The sequence below is a fragment of the Triticum aestivum genome, chromosome 1B (genome assembly GCF_018294505.1).
Source record: "Triticum aestivum cultivar Chinese Spring chromosome 1B, IWGSC CS RefSeq v2.1, whole genome shotgun sequence".
In the NCBI taxonomy this organism is placed as follows: domain Eukaryota; kingdom Viridiplantae; phylum Streptophyta; class Magnoliopsida; order Poales; family Poaceae; genus Triticum; species Triticum aestivum.
In genome coordinates, this window is record NC_057795.1 from 497545030 (window position 1) to 497562932 (window position 17903).

The window sequence follows — 17903 nt, forward strand, 5'->3', positions numbered from 1 at the left end:
GTAGGCCCAATAACCCCCCGGGGGGTTCCGGTAACCTCCCGGTACTCCGGTAAAATGCCGATTTCACCCGGAACGATTCCGATGTCCAAATATAGGCTTCCAATATATCGATCTTTATGTCTTGACCATTTCGAGACTCCTCGTTACGTCCGTGATCACATCCGGGACTCCGAACAAACTTCGGTACATCAAAACTTATAAACTCGTAATAAAACTGTCATCGTAACGTTAAGCGTGCGGACCCTACGGGTTCGAGAACTATGTAGACATGACCTAGAACTATTCTCGGTCAATAACCAATAGCGGAACCTGGATGCCCATATTGGTTCCTACATATTCTACGAAGATCTTTATCGGTCAAACCGCATAACAACATACGTTCTTCCCTTTGTCATCGGTATGTTACTTGCCCGAGATTTGATCGTCGGTATCCAATACCTAGTTCAATCTCGTTACTGGCAAGTCTCTTTACTCATTCCGTAATGCATAATTCCATAACCAACTCATTTGGTCACATTGCTTTCAAGGCTTATAAAGATGTGCATTACCGAGAGGGCCCAGAGATACCTCTCCGACAATCGGAGTGACAAAACCTAATCTCAAAATACGCCAACTCAACATGTACCTTCGGAGACACCTGTAGTACTCCTTTATAATCACCCAGTTATGTTGTGACGTTTGGTAGTACCCAAAGTGTTCCTCCGGTAAACAGGAGTTGCATAATCTCATAGTTACAGGAACATGTATAAGTCATGAAGAAAACAATAGCAACATACTAAACGATCAAGTGCTAGGCTAACGGAATGGGTCATGTCAATCACATTATTCTCCTAATGATGTGATCCCATTAATCAAATGACAACACATGTCTATGGTTACGAAACATAACCATCTTTGATTAATGAGCTAGTCAAGTAGAGGCATACTAGTGACTATATGTTTGTCTACGTATTCACACATGTATCATGTTTCCGGTTAATACAATTCTAGCATGAATAATAAACATTTATCATGAAATAAGGAAATAAATAATAACTTTACTATTGCCTCTAGGGCATATTTCCTTCAGCGCCGGCCCTAGGAGATGGGATCTCCTAGGGGGGGCGGCGGCCAAGGGAGGTGCCTTGCCCCCCAAGGCAAGTGGAGGCACCCCCACCCTAGGGTTTCCAACCCTAGGCATAGGGGGGCCCAAGGGGGGGCGCACCAGCCCACCTGGGGCTGGTTCCCCTCCCACTTCAGCCCATGGGGCCCTCCAGGATAGGTGGCCCAACCCGGTGGACCCCCGGGACCCTTCCGGTGGTCCCGGTATAATACCGGTGACCCCCAAAACTTTCCCGATGGCCGAAACTCGACTTACTATATATAATTCTTTACCTCCGAACCATTCTAGAACTCCTCGTGACGTCTGAGATCTCATCCGAGACTCCGAACAACTTTTGGTTTACTGCATACTCATATCTCTACAACCCTAGCATCACCGAACCTTAAGTGTGTAGACCCTACGGGTTCGGGAGACATGCAGACATGACCGAGACGCCTCTCCAATCAATAACCAACAGCGGGATCTGGATACCCATGTTGGCTCCCACATGCTCCTCGATGATCTAATCGTATGAACCACGATGTCGAGGAATCAAACAACCCCGTATACAATTCCCTTTGTCAATCGGTACGTTACTTGCCCGAGACTCGGTCGTCGGTATCCCAATACCTCGTTTAATCTCGTTACCGGCAAGTCACTTTACTCGTACCGTAATGCATGATCCCGTGAACAGACACTTGGTCTCATTGAGCTCATTATGATGATGCATTACCGAGTGGGCCCAGAGATACCTCTCCGTCATACGGAGTGACAAATCCTAGTCTCGATTCGTGCCAACCCAACAGACACTTTCGGAGATACCCGTAGTGCACCTTTATAGTCACACAGTTACGTTGTGACGTTTGGCACACCCAAAGCACTCCTACGGTATCCGGGAGTTGCACAATCTCATGGTCTAAGGAAATGATACTTGACATTTGGAAAAGCTCTAGCTAAACGAACTACACGATCTTTGAGCTATGCTTAGGATTGGGTCTTGTCCATCACATCATTCTCCTAATGATGTGATCCCGTTATCAATGACATCCAATGTCCATAGTTAGGAAACCATGACTATCTGTTGATCAACGATCTAGTCAACTAGAGGCTCACTAGGGACATGTTGTGGTCTATGTATTCACACGTGTATTACGATTTCCGGATAATACAATTATAGCATGAATAACAGACAATTATCATGAACAAAGAAATATAATAATAACCATTTTATTATTGCCTCTAGGGCATATTTCCAATAGTCTCCCACTTGCACTAGAGTTCAATAATCTAGTTACATTGTGATGAATCGAACACCCATGGAATTCTGGTGTTGATCATGTTTTGCCCTAAGGAGAGGTTTAGTCAATGGACCTGCCACATTCAGGTCCGTATGTACTTTACAAATATCTATGTCTCCATCTTGAACATTTTCACGAATGGAGTTAAAGCAACGCTTGATGTGCCTGGTCTTCTTGTGAAACCTGGGCTCCTTGGCAAGTGCAATAGCTCCAGTGTTGTCACAGAAGAGTTTGATTGGCCCCGACGCATTGGGTATGACTCCTAGGTCGGTGATGAACTCCTTCACCCAGATTGCTTCATGCGCTGCTTTCGAGGCTGCCATGTACTCCGCTTCACATGTAGATCCCGCCACGACGCTTTGCTTGCAACTGCACCAGCTTACTGCCCCACCATTCAGAATATACACGTATCCGGTTTGTGACTTCGAGTCATCCAGATCTGTGTCGAAGCTAGCATCGATGTAACCCTTTACGACAAGCTCTTCGTCACCTCCATAGACGAGAAACATGTCCTTTGTCCTTTTCAGGTACTTCAGGATATTCTTGACCGTTGTCCAGTGTTCCTTGCCGGGATTACTTTGGTACCTTCCTACCAAACTTACGGCAAGGTTTACATCAGGTCTGGTACACAGCATGGCATACATAATAGATCCTATGGCTGAGGCATAGGGGATGACACTCATCTCTTCTTTATCTTCTGCCGTGGTCGGGCATTGAGCCGACCTCAATCTCACACCTTGCAATACAGGCAAGAACCCTTTCTTGGACTAATCCATATTGAACTTCTTTAATATCTTATCAAGGTATGTGCTTTGTGAAAGACCTATGAGGCGTCTCGATCTATCCCTATAGATCTTGATGCCTAATATGTAAGCAGCTTCTCCAAGGTCCTTCATTGAAAAACACTTATTCAAGTAGGCCTTAATGCTGTCCAAAAGTTCTGTATCAATTCCCATCAAAAGTATGTCATCTACATATAATATGAGAAATGCTACAGAGCTCCCACTCACTTTCTTGTAAACGCAGGCTTCTCCATAAGTCTGCATAAACCCAAACGCTTTGATCATCTCATCAAAGCGAATGTTCCAACTCCGAGATGCTTGCACCAGCCCATAAATGGATCGCTGGAGCTTGCATACCTTGTTAGCATTCTTAGGATCGACAAAACCTTCCGGTTGCATCATATATAGTTCTTCCTTAAGATAACCGTTAAGGAATGCCGTTTTGACGTCCATCTGCCATATCTCATAATCATAGTATGCGGCAATTGCTAACATGATTCGGATGGGCTTCAGCTTCGCTACGGGAGAGAAAGTCTCATCGTAGTCAACCCCTTGAACTTGCCGATAACCCTTAGCGACAAGTCAAGCTTTATAGATGGTAACATTACCATCCATGTCCGTCTTCTTCTTAAAGATCCATTTGTTTTCTATCGCTCGCCGATCATCGGGCAAGTCTGTAAAAGTCCATACTTTGTTTTCATACATGGATTCTATCTCGGATTGCATGGCTTCAAGCCATTTGTTGGAATCTGGGCCCGCCATCGCTTCTTCATAGTTCGAAGGTTCATCGTTGTCTAACAACATGATCTCCAGGACAGGGTTGCCATACCACTCTGGTGTGGAACGTGTCCTTGTGGACCTACGAAGTTCAGTAGCAACTTGATCCGAAGTACCTTGATCATCATCATTAATTTCCTCTCCAGTCAGTGTAGGCACCACATGATCATCTTCCTGAGCTGAGCTACTTACCGGTTCAAGAGGTAGTACTTCATCAAGTTCCACTTTCCTCCCGCTTACTTCTCTCGAGAGAAACTCTTTCTCCAGAAAGGACCCGTTCTTGGCAACAAAGATCTTGCCTTCGGATCTAAGGTAGAAGGTATACCCAATGGTTTCCTTAGGGTATCCTATGAAGACGCATTTTTCCGACTTGGGTTCGAGCTTTTCAGGTTGAAGTTTCTTGACATAAGCATCGCATCCCCAAACTTTCAGAAACGATAGCTTAGGTTTCTTCCCAAACCATAATTCATACGGTGTCGTCTCAACGGATTTAGACGGTGCCCTATTTAAAGTGAATGTAGCTGTCTCTAGAGCGTATCCCCAAAAAGATAGCGGTAAATCGGTAAGAGACATCATAGATCGCACCATATCCAATAAAGTGCGATTACGACGTTCGGACACACCGTTACGCTGAGGTGTTCCAGGCGGCGTGAGTTGTGAAACGATTCCACATTTCCTTAAGTGCGTACCAAATTCATGACTTAAATATTCTCCTCCATGATCTGATTGTAAGAACTTTATTTTTCGGTCACATTGATTCTCTACCTCATTCTGAAACTCCTTGAACTTTTCAAAGGTCTCAGACTTGTGTTTCATCAAGTAGACATACCCATATCTACTCAAGTCATCAGTGAGAGTGAGAACATAACGATATCCTACACGAGCCTCAACGCTCATTGGACCGCACACATCAGTATGTATGGTTGCTCGCTCCATTGTTCCGGAGAACGGAGTCTTGGTCATTTTGCCCATGAGACATGGTTCGCATGTGTCAAATGATTCATAATCAAGAGACTCTAAAAGTCCATCGGCATGGAGCTTCTTCATGTGCTTGACACCAATGTGACCAAGGCGGCAATGCCACAAGTATGTGGGACTATCGTTATCAACTTTACATCTTTTGGTATTCACACCATGAATATGTGTAACATCACGTTTGAGATTCATTAAGAATAAACCATTGACCATCGGGGCATGACCATAAAACATATCTCTCATATAAATAGAACAACCATTATTCTCGGATTTAAATGAGTAGCCATCTCGTATTAAACGAGATCTAGATACAATGTTCATGCTCAAAGTTGGCACTAAATAACAATTATTGAGGTTTAAAACTAATCCCGTAGGTAAATGTAGAGGTAGCGTGCCGACGGCTATCACATCGACCCTGGAACCATTCCCGACGCGCATCGTCACCTCGTCCTTCGCTAGTCTCTGCTTATTCCGCAGCTCCTGCTGTGAGTTACAAATATGAGCAACGGCACTGGTATCAAATACCCAGGAGCTACTACGAGCACTAGTAAGGTACACATCAATTACATGTATATCACATATACCTTTAGTGTTGCCGGCCTTCTTGTCCGCTAAGTATTTGGGGCAGTTCCGCTTCCAGTGACCCTTCCCTTTGCAATAAAAGCACTCAGTCTCAGGCTTGGGTCCATTCTTTGACTTCTTCCCGGCAGCTGGCTTACCAGGAGCGGAAACTTCCTTGTCGTCCTTCTTGAAGTTCTTATTACCCTTGCCTTTCTTGAACTTAGTGGTTTTATTCACCATCAACACTTGATGTTCCTTTTTGATCTCTACTTCTGCTGATTTCAGCATTGAATATACTTCAGGAATGGTCTTTTCCATCCCCTGCATATTGAAGTTCATCACAAAGCTCTTGTAGCTTGGTGGAAGCGACTGAAGGACTCTGTCAATAACTGCGTCATCCGGGAGATTAACTCCCAGCTGAGTCAAGCGCTTGTGCAACCCAGACATTTTGAGTATGTGCTCACTGACAGAACTATTTTCCTCCATCTTACAGCTGAAGAACTTGTCGGAGACTTCATATCTCTCGACCCAGGCATGAGCTTGGAAAACCATTTTCAGCTCTTCGAACATCTCATATGCTCCGTGTTGCTCAAAATGCTTTTGGAGCCCCGGTTCTAAGCTGTAAAGCATGCCACACTGAACGAGGGAGTAATCATCAGCACAAGACTGCCAAGCGTTCATGACGTCTTGGTTCTCTGGGATGGGAGCTTCACCTAGCGGTGCTTCTAAGACATAATCTTTCTTTGCAGCTATGAGGATGATCCTCAGGTTCCGGACCCAGTCCGTATAGTTGCTGCCATCATCTTTCAGCTTGGTTTTCTCTAGGAACGCGTTGAAGTTGAGGTGGACATGAGCATTGGCCATTTGATCTACAAGACATATTTGCAAAGGTTTTTAGACTAAGTTCATGATAATTAAGTTCATCTAATCAAATTATTTAATGAACTCCCACTTAGATTAGACATCCCTCTAGTCATCTAAGTGATACATGATCCGAGTCGACTAGGCCGTGTCCAATCATCATGTGAGACGGACTAGTCATCATCGGTGAACATCTCCATGTTGATCGTATCTTCCATACGACTCGTGTTCGACCTTTCGGTCTCTTGTGTTCCGAGGCCATGTCTGTACATGCTAGGCTCGTCGAGTTAACCTAAGTGTTTTGCATGTGTAAATCTGTCTTACACCCATTGTATGTGAACGTTAGAATCTATCACACCCGATCATCACGTGGTGCTTCGAAACGACAAACTTTCGCAACGGTGCACAGTTAGGGGGAACACTTTCTTGAAATTATTATGAGGGATCATCTTATTTACTACCGTCGTTCTAAGTAAACAAGATGCATAAACATAATAAACATCACATGCAATTAAACAGTGACATGATATGGCCAATATCATATAGCTCCTTTGATCTCCATCTTCGGGGCTCCATGATCATCTTCGTCACCGGCATGACACCATGATCTCCATCATCATGATCTCCATCATCGTGTCTCCACGAAGTTGCTCGCCAACTATTACTTCTACTACTATGGCTAATGGTTTAGCAATAAAGTAAAGTAATTACATGGCGTTAAATCATTGACACGCAGGTCATACAATAATTAAGACAACTCCTATGGCTCCTGCCGGTTGTCATACTCATCGACATGCAAGTCGTGATTCCTATTACAAGAACATGATCTCATACATCACATATATATCATTCATCATTCGTCACAACTTTTGGCCATATCACATCACAAATCATATGCTGCAAAAACAAGTTAGACGTCCTCTAATTGTTGTTGCATGTTTTACGTGGCTGCAATAGGGTTCTAGCAAGAACGTTTGCTTACCTACGTAAAAGCCACAACGTGATTTGTTAACTTCTATTTACCCTTCATAAGGACCCTTTTCATCGAATCCGCTCCAACTTAAGTGGGAGAGACAGACACCCGCTAGCCACCTTATGCAACTAGTGCATGTCAGTCGGTGGAACCTGTCTCACGTAAGCGTACGTGTAAGGTCGGTCCGGGCCGCTTCATACCACAATACCGCTGAAGCAAAATAAGACTAGTAGTGGCAAGAAAGTTGACAACATCTATGCCCACAACAAATTTGTGTTCTACTCGTGCAAAGAGAACTACGCATAGACCTAGCTCATGATGCCACTGATGGGGAAGTTGCACAAAATAAAAATTTTCCTACGGTTTCACCAAGATCAATCTATGAGTTCATCTAGCAACGAGAGAGAGGAGTGCATCTACATACCCTTGTAGATCGAGCGTAAGCGTTCAAGGGAACGGGGTTGAGGGAGTCGTACTCGTCGTGATCCAAATCACCGGAGATCCTAGCGCCGAACGGACGGCACCTCCGCGTTCAGCACACGTACGGTCAGGGAGACGTCTCCTCCTTCTTGATCCAACAAGGGGGAAGGAGAGGTTGATGAAGATCCTGCAACACGACGGCTTGGTGGTGGATGCAGCAGGGATCCCGGCAGGGCTTTGCCAAGCGTCTGTGAGAGGGAGAGGTGTAGCAAGGGGGAAGGGAGGCACCAAGTGCATGGGTGCGGCTGCCCTCCCTCCTCCCCTCTTTATATAGGGCCCCTAGGGGGGGCGCCGGCCCTAGGAGATGGGATCTCCTAGGGGGGGGGCGGCGGCCAAGGGGGGTGCCTTGCCCCCCAAGGCAAGTGGAGGCGCCCCCCACCCTAGGGTTTCCAGCCCTAGGCGCAGGGGGGGTCCAAGGGGGGCGCACCAGCCCACCTGGGGCTGGTTCCCCTCCCACTTCAGCCCATGGGGCCCTCCGGGATAGTTGGCCCCACCCGGTGGACCCCCGGGACCCTTTCGGTGGTCTCGGTACAATACCGGTGACCCCCGAAACTTTCCCCGAAACTCGACATCCTATATATAATTCTTTACCTTCGGACCATTCCGGAACTCCTCGTGATGTCCGAGATCTCATCCGGGACTCCTAACAACTTTCGGTTTACTGCATACTCATATCTCTACAACCCTAGCGTCACCGAACCTTAAGTGTGTAGACCCTACGGGTTCGGGAGACATGCAGACATGACCGAGACGCCTCTCCGGTCAATAACCAACAGCGGGATCTGGATACCCATGTTAGCTCCCACATGCTCCTCGATGATCCCATTGGATGAACCACGATGTTGAGGATTCAAACAACCCCGTATACAATTCCCTTTGTCAATCGGTATGTTACTTGCCCGAGACTCGATCGTCGGTATCCCAATACCTCGTTTAAACTCATTATCGGCAACTCACTTTACTCGTACCGTAATGCATGATCTCGTGACCAGACACTTGGTCACATTGAGCTCATTATGATGATGCATTACTGAGTGGGCCCAGAGATACCTCTCCGTCATACGGAGTGACAAATCCCAGTCTTGATTCGTGCCAACCCAATAGACACTTTCGGAGATACCCGTAGTGCACCTTTATAGTCACCCAGTTACGTTGTGACGTTTGGCATACCCAAAGCACTCCTACGATATCCGGGAGTTGCACAATCTCATGGTATAAGGAAATGATACTTGACATTTGGAAAAGCTCTAGCTAAACGAACTACACGATCTTTGAGCTATGCTTAGGATTGGGTCTTGTCCATCACATCATTCTCCTAATGATGTGATCCCATTATCAATGACATCCAATGTCCATAGTTAGGAAACCATGACTATCTGTTGATCAATGAGCTAGTCAACTAGAGGTCACTAGGGACATGTTGTGGTCTATGTATTCACACGTGTATTACGATTTCCGGATAATACAATTATAGCATGAATAACAGACAATTATCATGAACAAAGAAATATAATAATAACCATTTTATTATTGCCTATAGGGCATATTTCCAACAAGAACCTCTTGTAAAAGATTGCATGCAATCCATCTGGACCGGGCGCTTTAAGATCGCCGATACTAAACAATGCCTTTTTCACCTCCTCAGCCGTATACGGTGCAAGCAATGCTTCATTCATATAATCCGAAACTCTAGTTTTCACTTTATTCAAAACATCCATGTTTGGGTGTACAACTTCAGAAGTAAACAACGACTTAAAATAATCAGAAATTAGGTTTCCCATGGATACTACATCTTCCTTCCACTCACCATCATCTCCAAGTAGTTTCTGGATCTGATTCCTTCTTCTTCTGGCCGTCGCGAAGTTGTTAAAGAAGCTTGTGTTTGGATCCCCATACTTCAGCCAGTTGGCACGGCTCCGTTGCACCCAATATAGTTCCTCCTTCTCTAGAGTTTCTTCAATGAGGATAAGAATTTCTCGTTGCCGGTCTGCCGCCTCCTCAGTAAGGGGTCCCGACCGCAAGCTTTCAAGCTCCACCTTAAGTTTCTTCAGACGACGTTGTGGCGCACACAACACCGTCATGTCCCATGGTGCAACTCCTTGTGCACTGCTGTTGTTCGCGCCGTGAACGAGTTTTGTTCATTCGTGTTCTCTCAGGCATCAGTGACCCACTGCGCAACATCATTTTCCTGCAACCATCTTGCCTCAAAGCGACGGGTTCCATCAGTAGGGCGATGGACAACACTACTATCCCCTTCCAAATCCAAGACCAAAGGACGATGGACCGATTTAGAGTGTTCATCATTGGTGATGGTCGCATCTGGGAATAGAGCATGGAAAGCTCCATTACATATACCTCTGTCCAATCTTTCTCTCAGTCTCCTCCGTCTCCATGTAAACATTTCACCCTTAAATCCCATGTCATCAAGCTGGCAATCCACCAACGCATCTCTGAAATTTTTCATCATTTGGGTTGGTCTTGGAGCCCCTCCTTCTTTCTCATGTGAATATAAGATTTCATTAAAATCATCAATGACCACCCATGGTCCATTCATCTGCGGCCTTAGAGATCTCAAGTACTCCCAAGATAGATGTTTGTCCTCCCACTTGGGCTCACCATAGAACCCAGTCAATCTCCACATAGCTTCTCCAGGGCCATCTATAGCCACATCAATGTAGTTTTTTTATACACTCAGGGCTTGTATCACAACCGGGTTGCGCCAAGTTAACAACAACCCCCCACTAGGACCGTCAGTTTCATAAACTTCCATCCTATCCATCGACAGTTTCCTCATCAATTTTTTTGCCTTTGCTTTATACAGATGTGTCTCGGACAGGAAGATCACATCCGGGCCCCATTGCTTCTGAATGTCCAGAAGCGCTCGAACTGCCGTGGTGCTGGCCATCCCACGGCAGTTCCAACATAGAGTTTTCATTGTGCCCGGCGATCCCTTTCATGAGGGGTCGCCGATCCCATGTCAGTATCCTTGTTTCCTTCTGTTAAGGTCATAGTTTCCCCTTCCGCAGTTCTCTATCTCTTTTGATCCTGCACCTTTTGTGGTGTAGTCATCAAGCTCTTGTCCACCTGTAAACTCAGTGTTATTCTAGCTGCAGAACTCGCCCAGCCACAACACCTGTTGAGGAAGATGACCCCTCATTATGTTTTATGAAAGTGCCATCCGGTCCAACCAGTCTTTTCCTTGCTGTTGGCATTGGCATGCCCTGTCCCGTACCTCTGCCAAGATTCATCTCTCTTCCTTCTTCTGGGTTTGGGTCACCGGGGTTTCCTCTTCCCCTCCCCACTGCCCCTCCTCTCCAAGCAGTACCACCTCGGCCAAAACCCCCTCGGCCTCCACCACCAGACCGAGACTCAAAATTTGCCAGGAGCCATTCCCCCCACTCACATTCTTCCTCCGCATGTATTCCATCTCCACATTCACTCACCACGTGTCCCATCATACCACAGAAATAACAGAAACCAGGCAATTTTTCATACTCAACAGGATATTTCTTCAGTTCCTTCAAAGTTAGAGGCACAAAGCGGACCAGTGGTGTATCGAGCCTTACAAACACCCTCGCCCGCAGATACTTTGTGGGGTTTAAGAGGCCTTCATTAACTACAACTTTGATCGATGGGACTCCGACCTTTCTAGCTATCTTTTCAGCTACTTCTCTCTTCTTCATCAGCCCATCTGGGATCCCGATAATCCTTGACTAGACCGGGATCCTATCAAGTTTATAATCATCAGCATTTGTGATACCGTCATACTCCTCAATTACCACTCCATACTCCCTAACAGCCACGGGCCGCCATTCATGACCCGATTCCAATCTCCCAATCACATAAACTGTGCCAAAAATAGGTTAGGGTTCCTAGTTTTGAACGTCACACCCTGCGCCGGGATCCAGGCGTTTCTCATCGTCTTAAACAGGGCTACATGACTAAAGTGTTTCTGAGTATGAACCCTAAAGATCGTTATCCACCTTGTCTCCTTGATTAAGTCTTCAACTCCCCGGATAGATCTAACTCTTCTTCTTCCTCACCATGTAGCTTCAGACCTTGAAATCTGTCCTCCAAACTCGCCTTGTAATCGGATGTGTACTCGCCTCCATCGCCGCCGCCGCCAGCCCTAGAAGATCCCGCGCCAGGCGGCTGGTCTCCTCTCTCATCGGACATGCCGGCGTTCGTTAGTGCGCCTAAGATTGATGGGATCACGCTAGGATCACTCGGCGAGCAACCTTGCGTGAGAATTTCGTACGGGGTAATTGGATTTGTGGGAACCCTAGCGAGACCGCCAGGGGAAAAGGGGAACCCTAGCTTTCGCCAGGGGAAAAACAGAGCGATGGGCATATTTCACGTTAATAGTTACCATCTAAACAACACAATGTTACCAGATTATTTTCACACGTTTATTTGTCATAGCGATGATCTACAAGTCAGTAGTGAGTATTCGATCCACTCTGAGCACCAAAAATACGTGATTAGTATCAGAAAAGGCTTACATTGGTAAGCAGCAAAGTGAAAAAAAAATCTGGCAACCATTTGATTTTAACCTGGTAAGCAACTTGACTATACCTAGTGACCAAGTGATTGTAATCTGGCAACTAGTGTTGGGAAAAAAAAGTTATCAGAACATATCAACATAGGATCTAGTTTTGAACATCTCATCAAAAAGCTAACCGTGAAAACGGATCTGAATTTCGACATAGGGTTAAAGAGATAAAACATTTTAAAGTTCGGAAATCAAAAGAAATCCCATGTGGCAGTTACTACATGCATGGAGTATTTAACCAAAAACTACCACATTTCATGAAAACGTGTCCAGAAACTACTACTTTACAAATTTATGCCAAAAACAACCATTTTTTTACTAACTCGTAGCAAACAATTACCACTTTCGGAAATGACCAGTTTAGAAGAACACCTTTATGACAAGTGGGGCCCGCAGTCAGGGCTGACGTGGCAAGTCAACAAGCGCACGAGATGACGGTGAGCACGCCCGGCGGGCAGCATGCGGACGCGACCCACACACCCGGTGGCGATGCCCAGATCGGGCACTCCGACGGACCCACACTGCTCGACCGCACACGGCCACCCAGCGCTAGCTTGCTAGCACCAACGAGCAAGTATGCATGGCTTGGCGACCAGCCAGCGTGAGCACGTACGCACGACTTGGCGACCAGCCAGCGCGAGCATGCGGCTCGGCGACCAGCGCGTGCTCGCGGCTTGTGCGCGGTTCGACGACTGCGCGAGCACCCACGGGATGGCTGCGGTGGCCCGCCCGCACTTCTGCACGCGACAGCTACGGCGGCGAGCTCAGATGCCGGCCCGCACGCGACCGCAACGACGACCAGCCCGCCCTCCCGCGCTCCCGCACGCGACGACGACCGGCCAGCGTCTCACGCCTGCTACGGCGCTGCCTCCGTCATCCTCGACTCGGCAGCCTCTAGGTGGGCGACATGGACAACACAAGTGCTCGCCGAGGGACACGAAGACGAGGTGTTCGTTGAAATGGGCAAGAGAATATAGGAGGAGGAGGAGGAGGAAGAAGAAGATAGATACTGACGTGTGGGGCCCACTTGTCATAACGATCAACTTAACAGTAAAAAAAGGTGTTGACTTTCCTGCCACGTCAGCCCTGATGGATGGCCCCCACTTGTCATAAACATGTTTAAATCTTCTAAACTGGTCATTTTTCGAAAGTGATATTAGTTTTTTGTCAGTAAAAAAGTGATTGTTTTTGGCATAAATTTATAGAATGATAGTTTATAGGCACGTTTTTATGAAATGTGGTAGTTTTTAATTAAATACTCGCATGCATGCATGCATGTATTGCTAGGTTACCATATTAAAACCGTGCCCACGGGAAAGCTAATCTAGGTCCTAAATCGTGGTCGTGGGGATATAAAATTCAGACGATCTCGTTCCCATCGGTCCTAAATTTATTACAGCTGCCTCTCCTCTAGTCCTCTCCGCGGCCGCTAGGGTTTGCTCTCCTCTCTGCCGCCCACAGCTGTTTAGCTTCCGGCGTCGGGCTCGTCGCCGTCTGGTAAGTGCTTCTCCTCATACTTTTTTTTGTCTCTGCTGCTTCGCCCTCCCAATCGACTGCCCCCCTTGTGCCCTTCCGGGTTCTGCCCTCCGGTCCTCATCACTAAACTCGAAGTCGGCGTCCTGCCGTATCAACTCCGCCGATCCCCATAGTCTTTCCGCCCGCCGCCGCCAGGTCGGGTTAGGCCCTTCGCCGTCTCAGATCCCCCTCTCCTCACCTTAGTTTTTCCTCCTAGTTTCCGCCCCCGCGAGGTCGGATTAGGCAGGCCCATCGACGTCTCCTTTGGCATATCTTATTAGTCGCCAACAGAACAATATATTTTGTCTTTTTATTAAGCAAACTACGCTTGGGGGTTAGCCACCTGAATTCATTCGTTTCTATTAAATGAAAATTATTTATTTTATCTATTATTATGCAGGAGATGATGATATCCAACAAAATGCATGATGTGCTTTTGCCAGTGTTCTCTCTGTTCAAGTTTCGTTTGGATGCTCCACGTATCCACAGTATGTTCCTACTCATTTTGATGGGTCCAATTGTGCGGAGCTTGTTATTATGCATCTATCTTTTTTCTATCTTTTTTCAGAACTGTTCTAGACCAGATTTTATCTTCAGGATACTATGGCTGGAATAAAAACATGGTGACTAAAAATTATTAGATTGACCTCTTGTGCACTCCATAATGATCTTTTAGCATTGATTTTTTTTGGTAGGCTCCTCACCGCTGTCTTGTCCACCTCATTGTGGAATGTCGTAGTAATTCTCAAAAGTTTGCACGGCAAGTAGCATATGAAGTATCAATGCTAAAGCAGGTTTCAATATTTTATCAACAGTTATGTGGCATGGAAATAGTTTCTTATTGACTTCTTTCCTTTGATTACTATTCATTGTGTACAGTTAAGTGGCATGGAACTGAAACCATACTTTGTTGTTGACTTGTTTCATTGTGGACAGATTTTCCTTGTTAAGTTGAGATATTAGCATCTTACTAGATCTTGATTACTATTCATGTTATGGTGTCTTTGGATTTATCTTAGCTCAGCAGGACAAAGTCATGAAGGGTTCATCCTTACACTAGTTTGATGCCAGCTGCCTACATTTACCAATATTTTTTAATATGGTTTAAGTTCATGCATATCTGATTTTATGAGTTTCAGTAGGCGTCATCAAGTCATGGGCTGTGGCTTCAATCCTCGGATTTTTTGTTTGCATGTGCTGTGCTGCTATGAAGCATTGTTTAGCAAACAATGTTTTGGGAATTTCTTCCCGTATCCAGGTTTTTTTATTAGTTATATTGTGTATTTCTAAGAATTATGAGCAGCACTTTCTGGGTGGTGTTCACTTCAGTTATGGTCAGGGTAGCTAAATTTTTTATGCTCCAATAAATGTCATAGATCTTTTTAGTGAACTTTTAATGATAATATTGTTAGTGGGTTCGTTTTTAGTTTAATAGTTCAACTAATCTGATATGCATTGTTATGCACAGCACGTGTTCCCACCCACAGATGCTGCCTCCATGCTTTTCATTGCCGACACTGCAATATCTGGTTAGTAATAGAATAGAAGTTCTTTTGTTTGTGCCAAATTACATTTGCTGTTTGTTCTTCTGAAACTTGCAATGGTTATAGATATGTGGTTAGTAATAGAATAAAAGTAACATCAGCTTCACTATGACTTGTGCGTGCCAACTTCATTTGGCATAATCACCTGTATTTATAGTGAGACCTCAGTAAATTTTTTGCATCATTGCAGCTCTTTCTCTTGTTGGTCTACGAGGACGAAATAGCATTTATCAGCATTTTCTTATTCTTGTTGATCTAAGAGAACATTCTATCTTTTGTTTATTCTTTAGTATTAGTACTAGGGAAAAGTGCAGATTTGAAACTAGAACGTTTCCAATTCTTGTTCAGATGCGCCCTGCTTGCTTGGCTGTTTTACTTGCTCGGTTGCTCTATATGGGATCCATGCCACTCTTTTGCTGTTGCCGGTATGATTAAAAAAAATTGTGGCCCAAGGGGCCGAGACAGTATGCACAAAGAAAAACAAATTATTTTGAAGTTTGAACTTCCTCTTGGATTAACTATTGTATTAAATTCTGCATATTGGAGCAGTTGCTGCATCACTCAGCACATAATATGGATTTCTGTTTTTTGGTTCCAGGTATATGTGTTGCACTTGCCCTCTGTATCGCTGTGCCAAGAGCTAGCAAGAACCATTTCTTTAATTACGCATTTTTGCGATACACTGTATTTATCATCATACTGAACTGGTTTCAATCCACACAGGTGAGTTATGCTACTTGAGTTGCACCTGATATTATCTTGAAAATAAAATGCCTTGTTCTATATGCTCATCTCATCTTTTTTTTCAGGGTGGGGGGCAGCCTGCTGTACAATACGTTGCTTGTGGCGTGATTAGTTTTGTTGTTGTTCACTGTTTGTGGAATGTAGAAGTAAAACAGGTAAGGTCGGTCCATATTGTTGTTTGTACTATAGATATGCCTATTGCCAGTCCCAATTGTGTGGTGGTTGATGACATTCTGTAGTGACATATCCTATTTGCTAATATCTCTTTTTTTCCTTGCTTGAGGGTGACAACAATCAGCCGATGAGTGAAGTGTGGGATTGGAACATGTATGGAACCAAACTGAAGTTTCATGGATGGTTTATTAACACTGCCAATGAGGATGGTGACGGAGGTGAGGATGGTGACGGAGGTGAGGATGATGCTTCATTTGCCTCGGAGCATTCCGATGATGAAGATTTGACTGGGTTGTCAATTTTACGTGCGGTGCAAGTGTTGGCCATTCGTGCAAACTTCCGTATCAGCCGTATGGACGCCCATGACTGGTACCAAAGTTTTGTCATCTATATGGCGCTCGAGGGGGAAGTACAAGAGGTATACACTAGCTACCGTATGATATATCTACTACATGATTTATGCCTCTTTACATGCATTATATATTGTAATAAATTAAAATCCTTCACATTCATGCTTTCATGTGTAGGAAGGAATGGATTTGGTACTCATTGGACCATGTGGGATACTACATGCTTACGGTGCCTTTTGCTTGGAGGTTTTCACAGAAGACCTGGTTTTCACAGAATACGATGAGGGTTCTTCTACTGATGATGAGGGATCTTGGGGCGGTCATTTCCGCCGAGGCTGGGATGTTACTGATCCTGATGAAGTTGAGGAATTCACACAAACCATCTATGGAGGCCTTGGCCGCAAGTTGGAGATCACATACTTGGTGATTCCGGAAGTAGTTGAGACCTATGTTGAGGTCAGGTTGAACCTCAAAGACTTCAGTTCGAGAAGCCGCTCTGTGTATGGTAGCGTCCAGGCAATTGCCATTGACTATGGGAGCAAAAGTGTCAATCTCTTCAGTTTTGAATGAGGCAGTAGCTTGTCCCTGCCCTGTGGTTCCACGTGCATTCTTCCACTGGGACCACCCGCGATTGCATTGCCTAAAGGTAGCAAGTACAAACTCCACATAGAGGTGGACCTAAGAGTAATCACGACCTGTGACAGCCAAGAAGAGGACAAGAATTTGAAATTATGTCTAGACTGCAGCCGTAGAATTAGGAGTGAAGAACGTCTAGAGTTACCCCGTAGAATTAGGACTCAAAAAAGAGAATTCGATGGTGATCAAGTTGAAGTGAAGGTCATCTGGGCCCTAGCAAAATTCTTCTAGATCCTCGATAAATTTGTCTAAGAAAGGAGCTAGAAGCGAAATAAGTGAAGGAAGGCATGTGCCACATCTGGAACTTTGTCTATGTTTGCCAGATCATATTATCTATTTCCTTGTGTTCGATCTATTCATGCCATTTTATTTGAACTGAACTTGGGTGAGTGGAAAACCAAGAATAGTAAAAGAGTCTTTTCGTATTCATTAGTGAATATTTATATTCGGCAATGTACTGTGATTAGTAATTCTAATAAGTGCAATTATTTTAGAGAAGCACGAAGGGTCCAATAAACCAGACCAGTAGGCAGGGATCCAAGGGAACCGAATACCTCAATTTTAGCATCATCTTCCCGCTGTTATCAAGAGTCCTTAATT

The 17903-nt window shown here is 45.1% G+C and overlaps 1 protein-coding gene across 1 annotated transcript in view; it reads left to right on the forward strand.

Moving 5' to 3' along the window:
• The window catches only part of LOC123134755 (uncharacterized), a 44404-nt gene extending 26927 nt beyond the window's left edge, over positions 1-17477 (forward strand). Inside the window, exons 6-7 of the mRNA XM_044553939.1 lie at positions 16442-16735; positions 16845-17477. Of these exons, the coding sequence (XP_044409874.1) occupies positions 16442-16735; positions 16845-17237 (687 nt within the window). The 3' untranslated portion in view covers positions 17238-17477. The remainder of the gene's footprint in view (positions 1-16441; positions 16736-16844) is intronic.
• The last annotated feature ends 426 nt before the right edge of the window (positions 17478-17903 follow it).